Consider the following 20,295-nt stretch of genomic DNA (forward strand, 5'->3'; position numbering starts at 1 on the left):
ATTTGCAGGAAAGTAAAAGGGTTGCTAAGGAAAAAGCAACATGGGGGTGGGGGAGGGCAGAAGTGACACCTGAGGAGAGGAACCTGCAGCCGGCCCCTCCCAGGCTGCAGGGGAAACGAGTTTAGCAGGATTTAGCCCTGAAGGAACAAGAGCTGCAGAAAAGTACGGGGGAGGGAGAACATTTGGGTTCGCGTAAAGGAAACGTACAGGGCAGGGCAGGACTGCAAAAGGTGTGACTGTATGGGCAGGGATTACCGGCGAGCTGCCTCGCTTTGAATCCCCAGCGCCCAGACACTTGGAAGAGGTTAATTAGCATACGAACTGGATCCGCCCAGAAGGCTTCACCCTGCCCTTTGACCCTGGGGCTCAGCCCGAGGAGTCTCCCGGGGTCGGAGGCTAGAGCAAACTTAAGCCGTCTTCACTTCGCCACCTGAATTTCCGGGGCCGCCCAAGGGCAGGGCCAGGCCAGAACTGCCCGTCCAACTCGGCCCGCCGCCGCCTCAGCCGTGGAAGCTGCCGGCAACCCTGAGGCTGCCGAGACAGGTCACCGACCCGCAATGCACTCCGCTTTCTCTCGCGCGTCTTTATCCAGCGAGTTGAGCAGGGCGGCCGAGGGCAATTGGCACTCGATTTCGACTGCTCACCTTATGAGAGGATTGGGGGTCTTAGATTTGCACCCCCACAACACTAGTGCGCCCCAGTACGTTCCCGGAGTTTGCCTGATCGGCTCCATGTCCCCAAGCCGTCCTGGGACTTGGGCGCAGACCAAGGCCAGAATATTATTCTTTTTCTTATTTACAGGTCCCTTTTCCGGGTTGCAGGTGGGCTTTGCCCCCTTTTCCTAGCAGGTCCTGGACGCACGGAGTGCCTGCAAGGAGAGGGCTGTGCCTCAGAATTCTCGGCGCCCAGAGGACTGCTTTACACGCAGCAGGCGCTCAGTAATGGTATCAGTGGCAGCAAAAGAGCGCACTGCTTTTACTTTACTAAAGTCTTCAGAGTCTACTCCCTTCTTCCTCCTCCACCTTCGTCCATGAAATTCTGTGCTTTCCCTTTAAGACGAAAATGGTGGCTAGCAATGATCTGGACTCCACTTCCGGTGGGGAGGGGGGCGGGACCCCAGCCCGCTCACGCCGGAAGTGGTTTGCGTTTTCAAGATGGCGACTCCCTATGTAACTGACGAGACCGGCGGTGAGTGCGGGAGGCGCGGAGCCGGTTTTCCCCGGGCTCTCGGGACAGGGGTTCGGACTTGGAAAGGGGTCTGTGCCCCGCCCATCCCGGGGCCCCTCCTTTGCCCCGCCCTCCGGACCGCCTTCCCCATTCATTCTCTCCTTCGGGGTGTCACCTGCGCCCCCTTCTGGTCTCGAGTTTAGGGGTCTCTGCTTCCGGTCACCCAAACCCTGGGGTCCTTCAATGCTGGCTAGTCCTTACTCCAGGACCCTAACGGGCCATTTATATTTTCTGTAGTAGTTGAAGCTCCAGTATGTCCTTTGGGTTCTCCAACCTTGGGGGTTCCTACACTCTTAGTTCCCTCCAATTCCTGCCCGCCCCTTCCTCCCCTCCCCCACTTTTACCTATACCTACTTTCTGCCCTACCCCAACCACGTTTTAATTCTTTTTCTCGAAGCTGTATCTGTAGAAGATCTCTTCATTGCTACATAATGCTTTTTCCACTCTCTTCCTCCTCTTCATTGTTAGGTCATTAAGGTTCACAGGTGTAAAGGGACGAAGATCTTAATATAACTTCCAGCCTGAGTTTTCTCCGTGATGGCCCAACCCTTCTCTACTTTCTTTGTTGATAGTGATTGGAGTTGAGAGATCTAGGGTGGAAGAAGGCAAACAAGGAATGTGTCTAGTGGCTTCTCTAGCCCTCTGACAAGTTGATAGAACCCACTATTCCTTCTGGTTAGAGAAGAATTTCCAGTTTTACTGATTGAGATGCTGAAGTGTGTGCTGTGTATGTGAGCTTTATGTGTTGAAAACTGAAAATTAAGATTTTCATTGTGGTTTTGTCCCAAATTTCCTCATCTTTAGGAAAAAAATATGCATAGTGATATCTAATCATTGACAGTCAAATAAGGTAGTTGATGTGAAAGCAACTTCTAAAATCCTGTGCAAGGCAAGATGCTGCTGGGTTTTGTGGGTTTTTATTTTTTATTTTTCTGTAGCCTTTACTGTGTATATCTAGTCTTTTGTAGAAGTGATACTGTGACTGTGATTTGGTACATATGGTTTGTTTTAAAGTGTGCCATTTATGCTTCTTGCGTTGTTGCTTTTCATGTTCTTTACATACCAACCACTTCTGTGACAACCCAGGTATCTGCTACTTCTCCCCAACCTCACCTTTCAAAGTGGTGTACAACTTCTCCCTACTCAGTAGGTCCCTCTTCAACTAGCTTCTTTTAATGTGTGCCTTGAAAATATTATTCAATTTCCAGTACACTTCTCTTGTGGGGATTGAACCCACAACCTTTGGTTTACAGGATGACACTCCAACCAACTGGATTGGTTTCTTAAACCAATTTAATGAAAATCCAGATATCACATCTCACCCTCCCCTCCCATCAAGGGGTATCTTCTCTTCTCTGTGACCATGTGGAAAAGGGGAAGAAATCACATTGTGTTTTGGCTTTCCCCTCCTACTTCCATATCATTGATCTACCACTATCACACTAATACTCATGGAAGGTATTGCCATGCAACTATAGCATTTTCTTTAAATCCTCAGGGCTATCATCATTTTTTTCTTCACTATTTCTTGCTTTCATTCCCAGTATCTCCAGAGCCTTTGGGGTACTCTGATGTTACAGTTACTCAGCATGAGACCATCGACTCTTCGTATTTTCAAACTAGCTACAAATCAGAATCACTAAAACTTGGAACTTACTTATGATACAGCTTCCCCTTCAGGTGCTCCACATCACTTATTTTAGCCTCCTTACTAGTCAGTTTTTCACTACCTCACATCCACAGAATCAGCATTTTGCCCTCCTTAGGTTTGCTGCTGCTTGACCTTTCCCGTTTCATTGAATCTGTCATTACCTTCATGACTGTTTTTTGATGTTGCCCTTGCTAGACCTCTGTAACCAGTCACTATCATCTCTGCTCTCTTCATTTGTTTTGATCTATACTAAGCAAGCACTTATGTTATCTTGAGTCATACCCATCAAAATGTTTTCTTGGCTTCTTCTAGGCCACAGGATATGGCTTGAGAAAAAGCACAGGAGCTAGCAGATCCAGTATAATGTAACTTAATGTTAACTTCTGCCAGGATCAGAGCTTCTCTCCAATTCTTTTTTTAAAAAAAAGATTTTATTCATTTATTTTTACAGAGAAGGGAAGGAGAAAGAGAGGGAGAGAAACATTGATTCGTTGCTTCTCTTACATGCCCCCGCCAAGGACCAATCCCACAACCCAGGCATGTGCCCTGACCAGGAATCGACTGGTGACCTTTCAGTTTGCAGGATGACACCCAACCAACTGAGCCACCACAGTGGTCAGGGCTCCAGTTTTGTTTTTTGTTTTTTTTTTCCCTTTGGTTTGCTTACATTCTACCATGGTTATTTCCTCAGCCTTTGCTAGCTCTCTATATCCCTCCCTTTTAATTATCCCTCTTGTAGCAAATGACTTCAGTTTCCATTTCATTGAAAAATCAAGGCTTGTCATTTGTTTCTTTCCTTTCCACAGCTTGATTTCTTGAATATCAGGTCTACATGTACTGTTTCCCCTTCTTTTCTGCTTATTTGATCCTTAATTCTTTACAATTTTTATTTCTAGCACTGGCCTCTCCTGAGTTGCCAATTCCTTTTTCAGATTTTTTGGTAAATAGCTTTCATTCATGGATATACTGTCACAACACCTCAAGGACAATCTGACCAAAATCAGTATCAGTTTTTTCCCCCCCTCATTTCTGTTAAAGGTACCATTGTTCTAACCAAACCAAGATCAACATTTTTCTGCATTATTTCTCTCCTTAAAATTTTAAATAAATTTTATTTTTTTGAACCTTTTTAGATTTAAAGAAAATTTGAGAAGATGATACAACTCCCATCTACCTTACAGTCACTTTGACATTATTAACACCTTACATTAGTATGATACTGTTTCTGCAATTAATGAACCAATATTGATACATTATTATTAATTAAAGTCCATACATTATTCAGATTTCCTTACTTTTTACCTAACTTTTTTTCTGTTCCAGGATCCCATCCAGGACACCACATAACATTTACTTTCCCTATTTCCTTAAGCTCCTATATTGGCTGTGACGGTTTCTAATGCTTTCCCTGTTTTTGATGACCTTGACAGTTATGAGGAGTACTGGTCAGGTATTTTGTAGGAAACCCTCTATTGAAATTTGTCTAATGTTTTTCTCATGATTAGACTGGGTTTATATGTTTTGGGGGATCAACTGTTGAGGTAAAGTGACATTTTCACCATGTCAAGGGAAAGTAGTGTTACAATGACTTTTTACTGTTGATATTGACCATGATCACCTGGCTAAGATAATGTTTGTAAGGGTTCTCCAGTGTTAAATTTACTCTTTTTCCCCTCTTCTTTCCATACTCTATTCATTAGAAGAAAGTCATTGTTCACAGCTCATACTTAAAAAAAATTTTTTTTTAAAATTTATTGATCGGAGGGGAGAGAGAGAGAAAGAGAAACATGGATTTGTTGCTCCACTTATGCATTCATCGGTTGATTCTTTTTTTTTTTAATCCTCACCTGAGGACACTTTTTTCATTGCTTTTAGAGAGAGAGAAAGGGTTGCCTCCTGTACGCACCCTGACTGTGGATTGAACCCACAACCTTTGGTTTACGGGATGACACTCCAACCAACTGTGCCTCGCCGGCCAGGGCTTCATTGGTTGATTCTTGTATGTGCCCTGATTGGGGATTGAACTGCAACCTTGGCGTATTGGGGCGATGCTGTAACCAACTGAGTTACCTGGTCAGGACCTTTTTTTTCCCTTCGTAACAAAAATTTTCAATTACAGTTAACATTCAATATTAGTTTGAGGTGTAGAGTATAATGGTTAGACATTCATATAACTTACAAAGTGTCCACCCAATAATTCTTGTACCCATCTGATACCATTTATAGTTATTACAATATTATTGACTGTATATATTCCCTTAGCTATACTTTACATCCTGTAACTGTTGTGTAACTGTCAATTTGTACTTCTTAATCCCTTCACCTTTTTCACCCAGCTTGCAAACCTCCTTCCCATCTGGAAACTGTTCTGTTCTCCATATCTATGAGTTTGTTTCTGTTTTATTTGTTTATTTTGTTTTTTAAGTTCCACATATAAGTGAAATCATATGGTATTTGGCTTTCTCTGTCTGGCTTATTTTATGTAGCATAACACCCTCTAGGTTTATCTAGGTTGTTGCAAATGGTAAGATTTCATTCTTTTTTACGGCCGAATAATATTCCATTGTAAATGTGTACCATAGTTTCTTTATCCATTCCTCTTTTTGATTGGAACATTTAATCCATTTAAATTTAAAGTAATTATTGAGCCCTGGCTGGTGTTGCTCAGTGGTTTGAGCACCGGGCCTGAGAACCCAAAGTCACCAGTTTGATTCCTAATCAGGGCACATGCTTGGATTGAGGGCCAGGTTCCCTGGTTGAGGGTGTGTGAGATGCAACCACACATCGATGTTTCTCTCTCTCTCTTTCTCCCCCTTTCCCCTCTCTCTAAAAATAAATAAAATCTTTTTAAAGTAAATTTTTTTAGATTTTATTTATGTATTTTTAGAGAGAGGGGAAGAGAGGGAGAGAAACATCAATGTGTGAGAGAGACATCAGTCGGTTGCCTCTCACACGCCCCCAACTGGGGACCTGGCCCACAGCCCAGGCCTGTGCCCTGACTAAGAATCGAATCAGTGACCCTTTGGGTTCACAGGCCGGCACTGAATCCACTGAGCTACACCAGCCAGGGCTAAAGTAATTACTGTTAAGTACATAGTTATTGCCCTTTTATTGTTTTTGTAGTTCTCTAGCTCTCTCATATGTTGATGACTCTCTGTAGTGTTGTGTTTGGATTTCTTTCTCTTAGTTTTTTTATATGTCTTGTAGATTTTTGGTTTGTGGTTACAGTGTGCTTTATATGTACCAAGCTATGTTCATGGCACTCTGTTTTAAGTTGATTGCTTAAGTTTGAACATTTTCTGAAATCACTACCATTTTTACTCACCCCCTCCATGTTTATATTTTTGTCACTATTTTTTACTTCGTTTGTGTGTGTGTTTGTTTACATTCTTTAGTTTATTGCTGTAATAAACTAAACACATGATCTTCCTACTTTTGCCTTTTAACCTTTGTGTACTAGCTTTAGTGTTGGTTGATCCACTGCTTTAATTTTGTTCGCCTTTGTCAGTGGTAATTTTTTTTTTATGATATTTTCTTATTCATGTTTTTTTCTTCTCCTTCCTTATTTTACCTCCTCCCTCCTCCTCCTCCTTTTTTCTTCTTGTCTCTTTAACATTTCTTGTGATAATGGTTTGGTGATGATGAACTTCAGCTTTTTCTTGCCTGGGATCAAGGCCCACATTTGAAGAGTGGAGAGTTTTGCTCCTTTCTGTAAGGATGGATAATTTATATACGTTATTTGGAAGTCTTCTGCACATGAGATTTGTCTGTTCTCTCCCGTGTATTTATTTAGTCATTTAATATTTATATCAGCATGGAGCTCTGGTTATAATACAATACTATTTTATGTATTTTATTGTTCAAATGTTCCATCTTTGGACATTGGGAGCTCTTTTAGTCGGCCCTGCGTCCCTTCGGCACACCCCATCAGTGTAAGGCTGTGTTTTTGTTATTTTAGCTCTTACTTACTTTCTGGCACTAGAATATACTCCAGGATTATCTTTTTAATTTTTACTCCAGTAGTAGAATCAGCCACTTCTCCAAGAAAACGTTGTTCCTTTTATTGGGGGATGATACAGGAAACCAAAATTATAGTTTGCTGCTATTGGAATATTGTTTTAAGTAATTTACTTCTCTCTTGCTGCTTGTCCCACACACACAACAGTTGTCAAAATTTCATTCTTCTAGCCTGACTGTCATTACCCTATCCCATTTTCAATACTTGTTAGCTGTATGGCCTTGGGAATTTTAAGTTTAGGGAATCTAAGCCTTAGTTTTTTTTTTATCATTGAAATAGGAATAACTTCTAAAGATAGGATTTTTTAAAAATGTATTTTTATTGCATTTTTCCATTTCCTTATAGGATTTTTTTATTGCAATTAGAGTTGTTCCTGCTTTTTCTACCCTTCCCTACTTCCACCCAGCCTAAATATAGGATTATTGTGAGAATTTAAATGAAATAATGTACATATCTGGCGCATAGAAAGTGCCCAACAAATGGTTCTGTAATTATTACTATTATATAAAGATTATTATATGAATTAGAAGAGATTATGTATACAAAGTATCAAGCATAGTACTTGGGTCATTCTAAGTACCTGATAAAATTTTAGTTTCCTTTATCCTGCAAATATTGCTGTGACCACCTAAATTCATTAACCCCGAGTCCACTGTTAAATTTGTCATATATTCCTCTGATCTTTTTTCCTGTGCATTTTAAAAACACTTTTGAATCAAATGGTAAATACATTTTTATGTCTTGCCTTTTTATTTAACCTTATGGCTAATATTTTTCTTGCTATTAGAAACTCTTTGTAAATATCTTGTAATACTGGCAGAATGTTTTATTGTTTGGACACATACCCTCTCTTACCTTTCTTTTGTCATTGGACTTTTAGATTTTTTCCGGAATTTTTATTATAAGAACTCTATGAATATTTTTATGTATAAATTTTTGTCTGCATTTAGGCTTATTTTTTAAAGATAGATTTCCCAGAAGTGGAATCACTGGGTTGGAGGGCACAAACATTTGGGTTTTTATTAGTTATAAAATTAAAACTCATTGATTGTAGAAAACTTGGAAAATAATTTGAAAAGTAGTGTAAAATACAAGTCACTCACATGTTTGGTAATTCCAGAACCTAAAGGTGACTATAGTTACATTTCCTTTTAGGTTTTTCTTTCTATGCACACATATAATTCATCTATATTTAACATAATTGGGATCATAGCAAATAACTGTATTTCCCAAAATAGGACTCTTAGAACACTTACTAGTCTTGTGAGATGTGCTACAAAGTAAATAAAGTAAAAAGGTTTCTGAAGTCAAATACATTTGGGAAACACTGTAACCATATGCAGTCTTGGATGTTCACATGAATAGGAACATATTAACTCACGTAAGTCTTGTTGATAACAAAATCTTTTTATTTGTGTTTAACCCACAATCTCCCAAACGTATTTAACATTTTTTTTTTAAAGGTAGCCCTTGTTAATGTCTTATGGAAGTAGTGTTTAATATAACAAAAGCTTTGGGAAATGCTGAAAAATGATAGGACTGTTCTCTTGCTATGTTAGCCAAATTGTTTTCTAAAGGTTTTTTTATTTTTTCCTCTTGCTATGTTAGCCAAATTGCTTTCTAAAGGTTTTTTTTTTTTTTAAACCACCAACAATATATGAATATGCAGGTTTCACCACTTCTTTGACGGCATTGGTATTTATTCTCATCTTTAAAAATTATTTGATAGCCCCAGCTGATGTGGCTCAGCGGATTGAGTGCCGGCCTGTGAACCCAAAGGGTTGCCAGTCTGATTCCAAGTCAGGGCACGTCCCTGGGTTGCAGGTCAGGTCCCCAGTAGGGGGCGCACGAGAGGCAACCACACATGGATATTTCTTTCCCTCTCCCTTCCCCTCTCTCTAAAAATAAATAAAATCTTTAGAAAATAAAAATTCTTTGATAGATGAAAATATATTTTTATTTATTTATTTTTAGAGAGGGGGAAGAAGGGAGAAAGAGAGAGAGAAACATCGATGTGCCAGAGAAACATTGACTGGTTGCCTCTTGCAGGCATCCAGTTGGGGACCTGGTCATCAACCCTGGCATATATGCCCTGACTGGGAATCAAAGTGGTGACCTTTTGGTTTGCAGGCCAATGCTCAATCCCCTGAGCCACACCAGCCAGGGTAGATTTTTATGATTTTATGTTACTTTCCCCAATTAAACAGGGTGTGATCATTTATTCTCTTGAAATCTCATATCAGTATGTGTCAGTGTCTCTTAGGATGTTTAAGATATTTATATTTTTGTCTTAGTTGTTTGCCTAACTTATCCACCCTCCTTACTTAAACTGTAAATTTCTTGAAAGTGGGACCATTTTACTTACTCCCTGTAGCACTTTGTATAGTGCTTTTTCTTCGGGAGGCTTTCAGCAATTTATTGCATTTAATTAATTTGTAGTCTGGCTTCTGACCACTCTAACTTTTTTGAGGCAACATTCTTGGAAATAGGTAGAGATTTCCAAATTAACAAAACCTTTTCCTTAATGTCTCTGTAGTACTTAAGACTGTTAATCACCTGCCCTTACTTAAAACTCTTGGTCTCCATGGCATAGCATGGCTTTTCTTTCCTAGAATTATTTTCTGTTGTTGCTGACACCATTTCTTCTTTGAGAAAAATGATCATGACCGTTTTTCCAGGTCAGTCCTCCAAATTGGATCTTTTTATATTTTCTCAGGGTTAGAAATTATGTCTGGATCTTATAACTGTTAGCTCTGAGATCATCCTCAAGCTCAGATCTGTGACCCAGATCTCTGTTTTTCCTTGAAGCAGGTCCCAGGGATTCAGCAAACCTTTAGCAGTTCCACCTAACCCTTTGGTGTTCTTCCCAAGCCTTGTGGTGTTGCCTCTTCACTGTCTTCCTGCCATCCCTGAATATAGGGCCCTTTTAGTTTAAGGGAGCAGATTGAGGATTTCAAACAGCAGATGTGGGGAAATAACAAAGCTTACAAAACTGTTAAAGTAACAGTCTCTAGTCTGTAGTTTCTGGAAAATCCTGACAATCTGCCCTTGGTTTTTATTTTTAGGGGTAAGAATTGCCAAACCTCTTCCTTCTCTTTGACTTTACCTTTGGATACATACCATCAAGGCGAGAGAATGGAATCAAGATAATATAAAATAAGTGTTCTTTTGTGACAATAAGCTATTTGTATCTCTGAGATCTTTCAGTTAGGGTGGCCATTCAATAAGCTTCTGCCTTTTTAGAAAAAAAGATTCTATTTATTCTAGAGAAATTGGAGGGGAAGGAGAAAGAGAGGGAGAGGAACATTGATGAGTGAGTGACACATCTCTTGGTTTTGCCTCTCACACACCCCCAACTGGGGACCTCGCCTGCAGGCATGTGCCCTGACTGGGAATCAAACCCGTGATATATTGATTTGCAGGCTAGTGCACAATCCACTGAGCCGCACCAGCCAGGGCCACCCTTTCTTTTCTCACATTCCACCTTTACTGGCCTTAAGGCTTCAATTGTAATCTCTGGACAATTTACTGAAATATATGTTTCTTATCAGTGTCCTTTTCTCCTTAATTCCATGTATACACTACCTGTTTAGATTAGAATCAGTTATTTTCAGAGTTTTCTTCTCAGGACTTTCGTTGTATCAGTAGTTTTTATTCTCCAAATTTTCCATGTTCAAAAGTGATATTGTAATTGTTTATTTTTTTGTGTTCTTATTACCTTTCTTTCTCACTAGAATGTATGCTACAAGGAAGCTAGACCCTTGGCTGCTTTATTCATTGTTGTAGCCCTAGGTTCTGTTACAGTGTAAGTGCTCAATAAACATTTAAAATCCATGCGTGAATAAATGTTATTACCATATGCCCTACCTTCCCACAGGTATGTTGTGAAAAGTAAGAATACATGTGAAAATCACCAAGTTAAATCCACGGTAGCACTGTTTCAATGATTTCCTCTCTCTAATTCAAATCTTGGCAGTCTTCAGATCTTACTGACTTATTCTCCATGATGAATTTTTCTTTCATTTTCCTTTCAACACCCATACGGAGCATCTAAATCAGGTCTTCTTGCATTGTGGCTATTGCTTTTGCTTTTTTTCTACCTTTAGTTTATGTTACATATTTTCAGGTTAATCTTAAAGCATTGCTTTGAGAAGATTATCTGTACTTCCTGTTGGCCTTCAGTGTTCTCCCACAATTGGAAGCTCAAGTCCAAAGTCAAGAGGAGACTGGATACCTTTGATCTTCTAATTTACCACTAGTCTCTCTTCCCATTACATATGCTTTTTGCCCAAAATGTACTGGATTCTTACTGTTCCCTAAAATGATACATAAATTTATTTATTCATTAATCTGAATTAATTACAATCTTCTGTGGGACAAACCCTTTGCTTCAAAGATCAAAGACAAAGTTTCTGCTCTCAAGCAAGCAAACAATTATGTTAAACATTAGAGCATGATAAAGGCCAAAACAGGCTGTGGGTGCACAAAGGGCAGCTTTTAACCTGTCTTGGGGTGAGTACATCAGGGAAGACTTCACTGAGTAGTTAGTTGATACTTGATCTTGACCTTTAAAGACTAATAGGAATTAACTAACATGATTTAAGGAAAGTCTGTTTCAGACCAAAGCCAAAGCAAAAAGGCATAAAGAATAGAGACACCTCCAGGTGAGATTTGTGAATATTTCGGTGGCTGAAGCAGAAATTATGAGTAACTGGGTACAAAGAGGCTGGAGGCTGTCAAGAAGGCCTTTTGTGTGCAGTTCCATTTTCCATGTATATATTCTGAGGACAACAGGAACCCAGGAAAAAAAATTAAGAGCATGGCTAGTCCACTCCGCCCCTTTGCTTATGTTGTCCCATATGCCTGAAATACTTCCTTTTCTCCTTTCCTCATGGCCAAGCTCCAAGCCTCCACCTGTCTAAATCCTGCTCGTCTTCCGAAGATTTACTACAGATGCTGTGTCCCCCTTCAACTCCTTGTAACTCACTTGGCCAAAAGCGGTTTCGCTCTCCTTTGTGTATCCATTCTCCAAGGCATTTAGGTTTAAAACCTGAAATAAGATATTTTTAAAACCTACAATCTAACAACGATAATGGGAATTTTAAAAAAGAAAAAGTATAATCTACCCTAACAAATTTTCATATCGCACATTTAATATGCCTTAATATTAATATTGCACAAACTTATAAATATGCCTCTTGCTAAAATAAATGAACTTACAAATATGCATGACAATTAAAATCATGGTATATATATTTATGTTTGATATTATGTCACATATAATTTAAATTTTTGTATCATTTTTAATGGGTATATTATAAATCATTCCTACGTGACTGAATGTGAAGTTTGTTTTAATTTTTAGTTATTTATAGATAATGCTATTTTATATGAGTCCCTTATTTTTTTTGTTTTTTTCTGTTGGAACTATTTCCTTATGTTAAATCTCAAGATTGCAATAACTAAAACAAAGTGTTTTGCATTATCTTTGACTTGAACCCACTAACCTTTATCCTTCTCCCAATCACTGAATTACCAAGTGTTGTTGATTCTTTAATAACATATCTGGTATCAGTCTCTCCCTTTTCATTATCACTATTTCAGCCAATTCTGTCTCTCAGGCCAGGATTATTGCAATCTTTTTTTCCTAACTGATTTCCCCAGTCTCCAAAGTTTTCTCTCTCTCTTTTTTTAATCTTCACCTGAAGATATGTTTATTGATTGTGTATAGAGAGGAAGGGAGAGAGAAACAATGATGTGAGAGAGGGATCGAACCCACAAGCTTTTGGTGCATGAAACGATGCTTCCACCAAGTGAGACACTTGGCCAGGGCTCAAATGTTTTCCCTTTCCAATTCACCTTCTCATTATGCCATATTAATTTTCCTAAAGCACTGCTTTGGATAAAAGGTTAATTCATTTGACAGATGCTTAGTGAATGCGTACCATGTGCCAGATACTAAATTCCATAATTGGCATTTTCAGGTATGAACATTCTCCCATCATTTACTCCACACCAGCCCTCTCACCCGGCCAAACTGGTCCATTCACCATCTCCTGAACGTGCCATCTACATTCCCATGTCTGAAGTTTTGTTTTAGAATGAGCTTCTATTTAGAATCCATTCTGCTTTCCCCTTTTCTCAATTTTTGACTCTTCAAAGCCCCACTCTAGTCTCAGTCCTCCCTCCCTGAAGCCTGTCTTTTTCATTCCTCAGTTTCTACTCTTGTCTCTAAACTGCCACAGCTAAGCAAACAATATCTTCATTCTCATATATTCACAGGATAAAACTCTAAAATCCTTGACCTTGTTTTTAAGGTTTTCCAAGATCTGGCCCAACTTTTTATTTCCAATCTGGCTTCCTATTATTTCCTAACATGAACTGTCTGATTCCCCTGGACGCATCTATTTCCTGTTCTTTAAGTGCTCCATGCCCATTCCCACATCCATGCCTGCCTTTGCTTATATTCTTTCTCCCATCCCCCTCTAGCTGTCAAATCTTATCTGTGTTCTTTAACACTATTTTTCGTTTTAACTTATTAATATTTGTATTTTGAACACAAAAACCAAATCATGTAACAGTGTACTTAAAGAGTAATGTAGGATACATACCTATATATATGGGCAAATGTAGGTTTATAGTTCATATGGAAAAAGACATGCAGTTTATGATTATTACAGTAGCTTTATTAACTCTATTTCAAGTACTCACAACTATAAACCTACTTTTGCCACACCCTGTGTGTGTATGTGTGAATATATATATTTGGGACATATATTTGGGAACAAATATATATATTTGTTTGTTGTTAATGGTTCCTACCACCTCTTCTTCCAGGTTATTCCTCTTAAGGTAACTAACATTAAAGGTTTGGATCTTGGTCTGAACCCTTCCACACCTGTCTATTTCCCCTAACACAGACTGGGCTTTAAATGCTGCTCCTTGACCCAACAAGAATGGGAACAGCCCTGGCTGGGTTGCTAAGTTGGTTTGAATGTCGTGCCATACACCAAAAGCTTGTGGGTTTGATCCTCCTCAGAGCACATTTCTGGGTTTTGGGTTCATCCCTGGTTGGGGCATGTATAGGAGGCAGCCAATCAATGCTCCTCTCTCACATTGATGTTCCTCTGCGTCCTCTCCTAAAAGCAATAAACATGTCCTCTGGCGAGGATTTAAAGAAAAAGAGAATGGGAGCATACTCTACACCAGGATTCTCAAAATGTACAGGACACTTGGGGTTTCCTAAGACCCTTTCAGGAGGTCTGAAAGCATAACTATTCATAGTACACTAAGATGTTATTTGCCTATTTGCTGGGTTGACATTTTCACTGATGTACAAAAACAGAGGTGAGTAAAACAGCTGGCCCCTTAGCACTAATCAAGGTGGTGGCACCAACTACACTCATCGTTGTATTCTTCACTGCCACGAGCTCACTATAAATGTCAGTTTTTCACTTAATGTCCTTGATGATGCAATAAAAGTTATTTATTTGATTAAACCCTGGCCCTTGAATACACATTTTTGTTTATTATTTTTCCTATTTTTATTGAGATATAATTGACATATAACATGTAAGTTTAAGATATACAATGTGATAATTTCATATTTGTGTATATTGTGAAAGATTTACCACAGTAAGGTTAGTTAACACATTCTTCACATGGTTACCATTTTGTTGTAATGATGAGAACATTAAAGCTCTACTCTCACAGCAAATTTCAAGGATACAATACAGTTTTGTTAACTATAGTCACTATGCTGTACCTTAGATCCCTGGAACTTACTCATCTTACTGGCTTTTCATGTTTTTCATCTTATAACTGAAAGTTATACATCTTTTTAATGTTCTCTGTGGACTAAGTGGAAAGTAAACATGAAACTTTCCGCTGCACACCGAAGGTTGTGTCTCAAGGAAAAGTGCTGGTACAGCTGTCCCAGTTGAAAGCTAAATAGCTTTCTTTTCATAGATCAAGTTTATTTTTATTTTTTGTTTCTTAAGTCCTCACTTGAGGATATGTTCATTAATGAGAGAGAGAGAGAGAGAGAGAGAGGAAGGGAGAGTGAGAAAGAGAAGCCTCCACTACCACCTTGACCAGAGATTGAATCCGCAACCTGTTGGTGTACAGGAAGATGCTCCAACCAACTGAGCGACCCAGCCAGGGCCACCATTATTGTTTTTTAAGATTCGTTTATATTTTTAGAGAGGGGGGCAAAGGGAGGGAGAAAGAGAGAAAAAACAATGGGTCACCTCTTGCACCCAGGCCTGCAATTCAGGCATGTGCCCTGACTAGAAATCAAACTGGCGACCCTTCACTTTGCGTCATGACACCCAACCAGCTGAGCCACACCAGTCGGGGCCACCATTTTTTACTTGAAAGAACCACTGACAAACTGGTAATTCAGACCTGGGTATCTAATAGACATTGTCCTGAAAATGAAGGAAATGAGCCTGTTATTTGAAGGAAAACAACTGACAGTATTGTTCCCAGTGATAAGATTGAAGCCTTCATGTGAACATTAGAATTTTGGAAAATTTGTATCTGCCACTGTGAGCTTGTCAGCTTACCAATAAAGACTTTTCTGGTGATATTAACAAATATGATTTTTTATATTGCATAGTTAAATGCATAACGATAGAAGTATAAGGGGGAATCCTGAAATAAAGAGGTGTTTGAGGGTCACTATCCATTTTTCTGCAACTTTTTACTTAGTGTATCACAAACACCATTCAGGTCAGTGCACTTATATCTAAAATTCTTTTTTGAAAAACTTTTTATTTATTTATTTTTAGAGACGGAAGGAGAAAAAGAGGGACAGACAGAGATACAAAAGACAAACATTGATGGGTTGCTTCTTGCAAGGCCACAATGGGGGACCTGGTCCACAACCTAGGCATGTGTTGACCAGGAATCGAACTGGCAACGTTTTGCTTTGTGGAAAGATGCCCAAGCCACTGAGCCACACCAGTTAGGGCCAGTTCTAAAATTCTTTTCCATAACAATGTGGTATTCCGTTATGTAGATGACTTACATCTATCCAATCATCCATCTTTTGATAGACATTCAAGTTGCTTTCCTCTTTTTGTTAATGTAAATAATGCAGCAACAAACTTTTTTTTTTTACATATGTCCCTGTGCATTGGTGCTTTTATATCTGCAATATGGATTCTTAAAAGTTGACCTGCTTTTCATGATCCATTTTAATAAAACTTACCCATCTTACAACATCTCTCTGGTCATTTCTCCTTGTTTTTGCCCCTTTTTAGCCTCTTAATCATTTATTGTCTTTTGATGTCCCCATGCTATTGTCTTCTTCTTGTTTTTTTAAAAACTCTTCCTCTGTGCCTCTCTTGTCTTGCCAACTAGATTATAAAAATAGAAACTCCCTGAGGGCAGGGATGATGTGTTATACATACAGGGTATAGACACCCAGTAAATAATGACCACAGCAGGATTGAGGGTTGCTGTGAGAAAAGGATACCTTAATGGTTCCATTTAGTGTCCAGGTGGGTGCTGAGAGAACTTGTGTGCATTCATATATTTTTTCATCTTGGGAACTATTTGAAAATTAGAGTAACTCTTCAACCGAATTCTCTCATTTCAGGCAAGTACATCGCCTCAACACAGCGACCTGACGGGACTTGGCGCAAGCAGCGGAGGGTGAAAGAAGGCTATGTGCCCCAGGAGGAGGTCCCAGTGTGCGTGGTTAGGCATGAGGAAGGGGTATTTAATGGGGTCCTTGGAGAAAGAAAGAACATGTGTGCTTACAAGTTCAGGGAAGACTCTCCTGATGCCCCCAAACGACAGGAATGGAAGGAGGGGCAACTGTGAAAGAAGAGGGGGGGTTGACTAGTCCTGTTCCTATAGCGTATGTTCATCAGGACCTCGAAATAGCATTCAGAGGTTTAAAGCTTTGAGACCTAGGGATACTCCCACAACCTGCAAAACAGCAGAAAGCTGGGGACGGACCAAGGGAGAGGAAGGATAAAGAAATTTGGATAATTTCTTTAATTATCCAGATCTCTTTATCTGAAAAGGATAAAGAGATTTGGAATGTTAAGAAAATGGCTTGCCTTGGCCAGTGTGGTTCAGTGGGTTGGTCATCCTCCCACAAAGCAAAAGGTCTCTGGTTCGATTCCCAGTCAGAGCGCATGTCTGGGTTACAGGCCAGGTTCCAGGTTGGGGGCCCGTGAAAGGTGACCAATCAATGTTTCTCTCACACATCAATGTTTTCCTCCCTTCCCCTCTCTCTAAAAATAAACAAATCTTTTTAAAAAAGTGGAAGGTAGGGGATGAGTAGGGCAGGGGAGAGTAATGGGGTGGCGGGGATGGGGACAACTATAATTTAACAACAATAAACAAAAAAAATTTTTTTTAAGAAATAAAGAGAAAAGAAAAGGTCTCAAGGCCCTGGCCAGGTAGCTCAGTTGCTTAGATCGTAATCCTGATAGATTAGGCTTTTGGTCTTATCCCCATTCGGGGTGCGTACAAGAATCAATCAAGGAATGCATCAATAAATGGAACAACAGATCGATGTTTCTCTCTCTCACACTCAAATCAATAAATAAAAAGTTAAAAAGAAAGAAAGGGGCTCAAAAGTGGTTAACTGTTGACGTCTTCTGTTCCGTGCAGGTATGAGAATAAGTATGTGAAATTTTTCAAGAGTAAACCAGACCTGCCCCCAGGGTTGAGCCCTGAGGCCACTGCTCCTGTCACCCCATCAAGGCCTGAAGGCGGTGAACCAGGCCTCTCCAAGACAGCCAAACGCAACCTGAAGCGGAAGGAGAAGAGGCGGCAGCAGCAAGAGAAAGGGGAGGCAGAGGCCTTGAGCAGGACTCTGGATAAAGTGTCCCTGGGAGAGACAGCTCAACTCCCTAGTGCTCCACAGGGCTCCCGGGCAGCCCCTACAGCTGCCTCTGACCAGCCTGACTCAGCTGCCACCACTGAGAAGGCCAAGAAGATAAAGAACCTAAAGAAGAAGCTTCGGCAGGTGGAAGAGTTGCAGCAACGGATCCAGGCTGGGGAAATCAGCCAGCCCAGCAAAGAGCAGCTAGAGAAGCTAGCAAGGAGGAGGGCCTTGGAGGAGGAGCTAGAAGACTTGGAGTTAGGCCTGTGAGGCTTTCGGAGAATAGGGAATGGACTGCAGAACAAACCATGGGGCTCTCTGGGGTTGTGGGGAATATGGGCAGCAGCAGTCAGGAGGGGCACCTCCCCACACTGGCTTACCTCCATCTCTCATGGCCCAATTCTGTCCGCCAGAGCCTAGCCTCTCCCTCATTCCTTCCCTTTTCTTCCAAACTCCTATTTTTTGGACTTTTCCCCCTCCCATTCCCAATGTTCAAAAATCTCAGTGTTCCTTTGCTGCTGATTTGGGTGTCTTGTTCAAAAGAAAATTGGGTGGGTGGGGATCTCGAAGAACTGAAGTTGAGGGTAAGGGGAGTACACCCAAGTCTTGGAGTCTTGATTCCTTTTCACAGTGTTTATGGGTTTTTTCCCCCCTCTATCCCTGACCCTTTTTTTTTTTTTTTTTTTTAAAGAACAGAATAAACAAGTAGACAAATTGTCTAGCTTTGCCTCTTTCTTTTCAGCTTCTAGCAGGTGTTTTATCTCCCTCAGTTTGGCACAGGAAGACAAGTTTTGGAAGTAATAATTCTTTTTAATTTTAAACAGTTATATGAGTGTATGACCAAATTAGCAACACTGATTTCTGTATGTTTGTTCAGATTTAAGTGAAAAGAAATTAGTGTTATAATAAAATGAAACTTAGAACAAATTTCATTTGACATGTTAATTTGCATGTGTCATCACTGTGTTGCATAGCAGTGGGGCCTTTGCAATGCCCTTACTGGTTCTTTCTAAGATAAATCAGCCTTCACAGCTTCACTGGAGCAGCTCATCTGAACTTTTACCTCATCAGATGCTGCTGCAAGTAGCATTGAGGGGCAAACTATTGATATAGGGAAAAGAAATTACAGCTAATAAGAGCTGTCACCTAATTTTTGCATATCCTTTGATTTCCACATCCTCGCCTATCAAAATCTTTCTTTCTAGTCGGCTGCTAGTGCAGAAACCAACAGAGGGGGAAGTCAGCTGTAATAACCTATCTCAGGAATTCAGTTTTTAGCCTGACTCAAAAGGTCCCACACAATCTGGCCTCATTTCTTGCCATTCCTCAACTCTGGTCAAACTGCTCTAACTTTACTGAATTATTATCAGTTCATCAAATGAGCTATATTCTGAGGCTCAGTCTTTTACCCTTGCTGGTTCCTTTGCCTCGATTTTCTCCCTGACCTCACCTCCCTAGTCAATTCTTTCTTATCCTTTAGATCTCAGCTTTAATGTTATCCTCTCTGGGAAGACTTTCATTACCTTCACTTACTAATTTAGGTGCCTCTCTCTTTAAAAACATTTATTTTTAGAGAAGAGGGAAGGGAGAAAGAGTTGCTTATCTCAAGCCCCCAACTGGGAACCTGTCCTGTAACCCAGGCATGTGCTCTGACTGGGAATCAAACCAGCAACCTTTTGGTTTACAGGCTGGTGCACAATCCACTGAGCCATACCAGCCAGGGCTAGGTGCCTCTCTTAACTTGCTTCGTTATCATTCCACACTTACCTTTGCAGTTGTGTGTATTATATTATGTTGTCATGCTTGTTTATTTGTTAGTCCTCTTCCTCATTACATCATATGTGTCTCAAGCCCTGGGACTGTGTTTACCATCATTGCATCCCAGTGCCTAACATAGTAAATTCTCAAATATTTGATTAAATGAATGAGGCCACAAGGCACATGGAGAGGCAGAAGAGGAGGGATTTGTGCCTGCACAAATGAGCAGTTAATGAGGACTTGACTGTGCACCTCAGAGTGAGACCAAAAGCCTGAGCTCCCTTGTGTAGGAACTCTACACAATTATAAGGATTTTATAAATAACATTTAATTGGCTTATATGTAGGTGTTTGATGCCTTGTAAGTTTAGACATTTTAGAGGAGTCTATACTTTAAAAACTAGTATTAAGGAGACATTATTTGCTTTGCAAAATGATTCTCTTCAGTAAACCTTTAAATTTCCTGGGTATTTAGTGGTTTAATTAAAGTTTATTTTGATATTTGTTGGGCTCTGTCAGTCATCATGCTTGTTAATGCTATCATATAGAACCTTCATTTAAGAAAGCTATTAAGTCATGCAAATCACAAATTAAGTGGTAACGGGTTTAATTAAGTTTTGTGGTAGAGGTATTAGCAATGTGTTGAGGGAGAGCTAAGAAATACACTATTTTTAAAAAAGGTTTTATTTTTAGAGAGAGGGGAAGGGAGGGAGAAAAAGAGGGAGAGAAGCATCAATGTGTGGTTGCCTCTCACGTGCCTTGTGCTGGGGACCTGGCCCACACCCCAGGCACGTGC

General features: G+C 40.0%; 1 protein-coding gene across 1 annotated transcript; it reads left to right on the top strand.

Annotated features, from left to right (window-relative positions):
• Positions 1-1,038: 1,038 nt before the first annotated feature.
• Positions 1,039-18,577, top strand: PYM1 (PYM homolog 1, exon junction complex associated factor). The gene is made up of 3 exons (XM_054590980.1): positions 1,039-1,188; positions 16,501-16,594; positions 17,529-18,577. Exons 1-3 carry the CDS (start codon positions 1,155-1,157, stop codon positions 18,010-18,012), a joined length of 612 nt encoding a protein of 203 aa, XP_054446955.1. The 5' UTR covers positions 1,039-1,154; the 3' UTR covers positions 18,013-18,577.
• Positions 18,578-20,295: the final 1,718 nt, after the last annotated feature.

Source organism: Pteronotus mesoamericanus, unplaced genomic scaffold, assembly GCF_021234165.1.
Source record: "Pteronotus mesoamericanus isolate MK-2021 breed Mesoamerican mustached bat unplaced genomic scaffold, CSHL_Meso_final scaffold_21, whole genome shotgun sequence".
Classification (NCBI taxonomy): Eukaryota; Metazoa; Chordata; class Mammalia; order Chiroptera; family Mormoopidae; genus Pteronotus; species Pteronotus mesoamericanus.

Excerpts from the sequence above, each read along its gene's own strand:
- PYM1 (XM_054590980.1), top strand. The coding sequence starts at position 1,155 with ATGGCGACTCCCTATGTAACTGACGAGACCGGCG. Across the intron at positions 1,189-16,500 it reads TGTAACTGACGAGACCGGCG|GCAAGTACATCGCCTCAACA; the intron begins GTGAGTGCGGGA and ends CTCTCATTTCAG. Across the intron at positions 16,595-17,528 it reads CCCCAGGAGGAGGTCCCAGT|GTATGAGAATAAGTATGTGA; the intron begins GTGCGTGGTTAG and ends TGTTCCGTGCAG.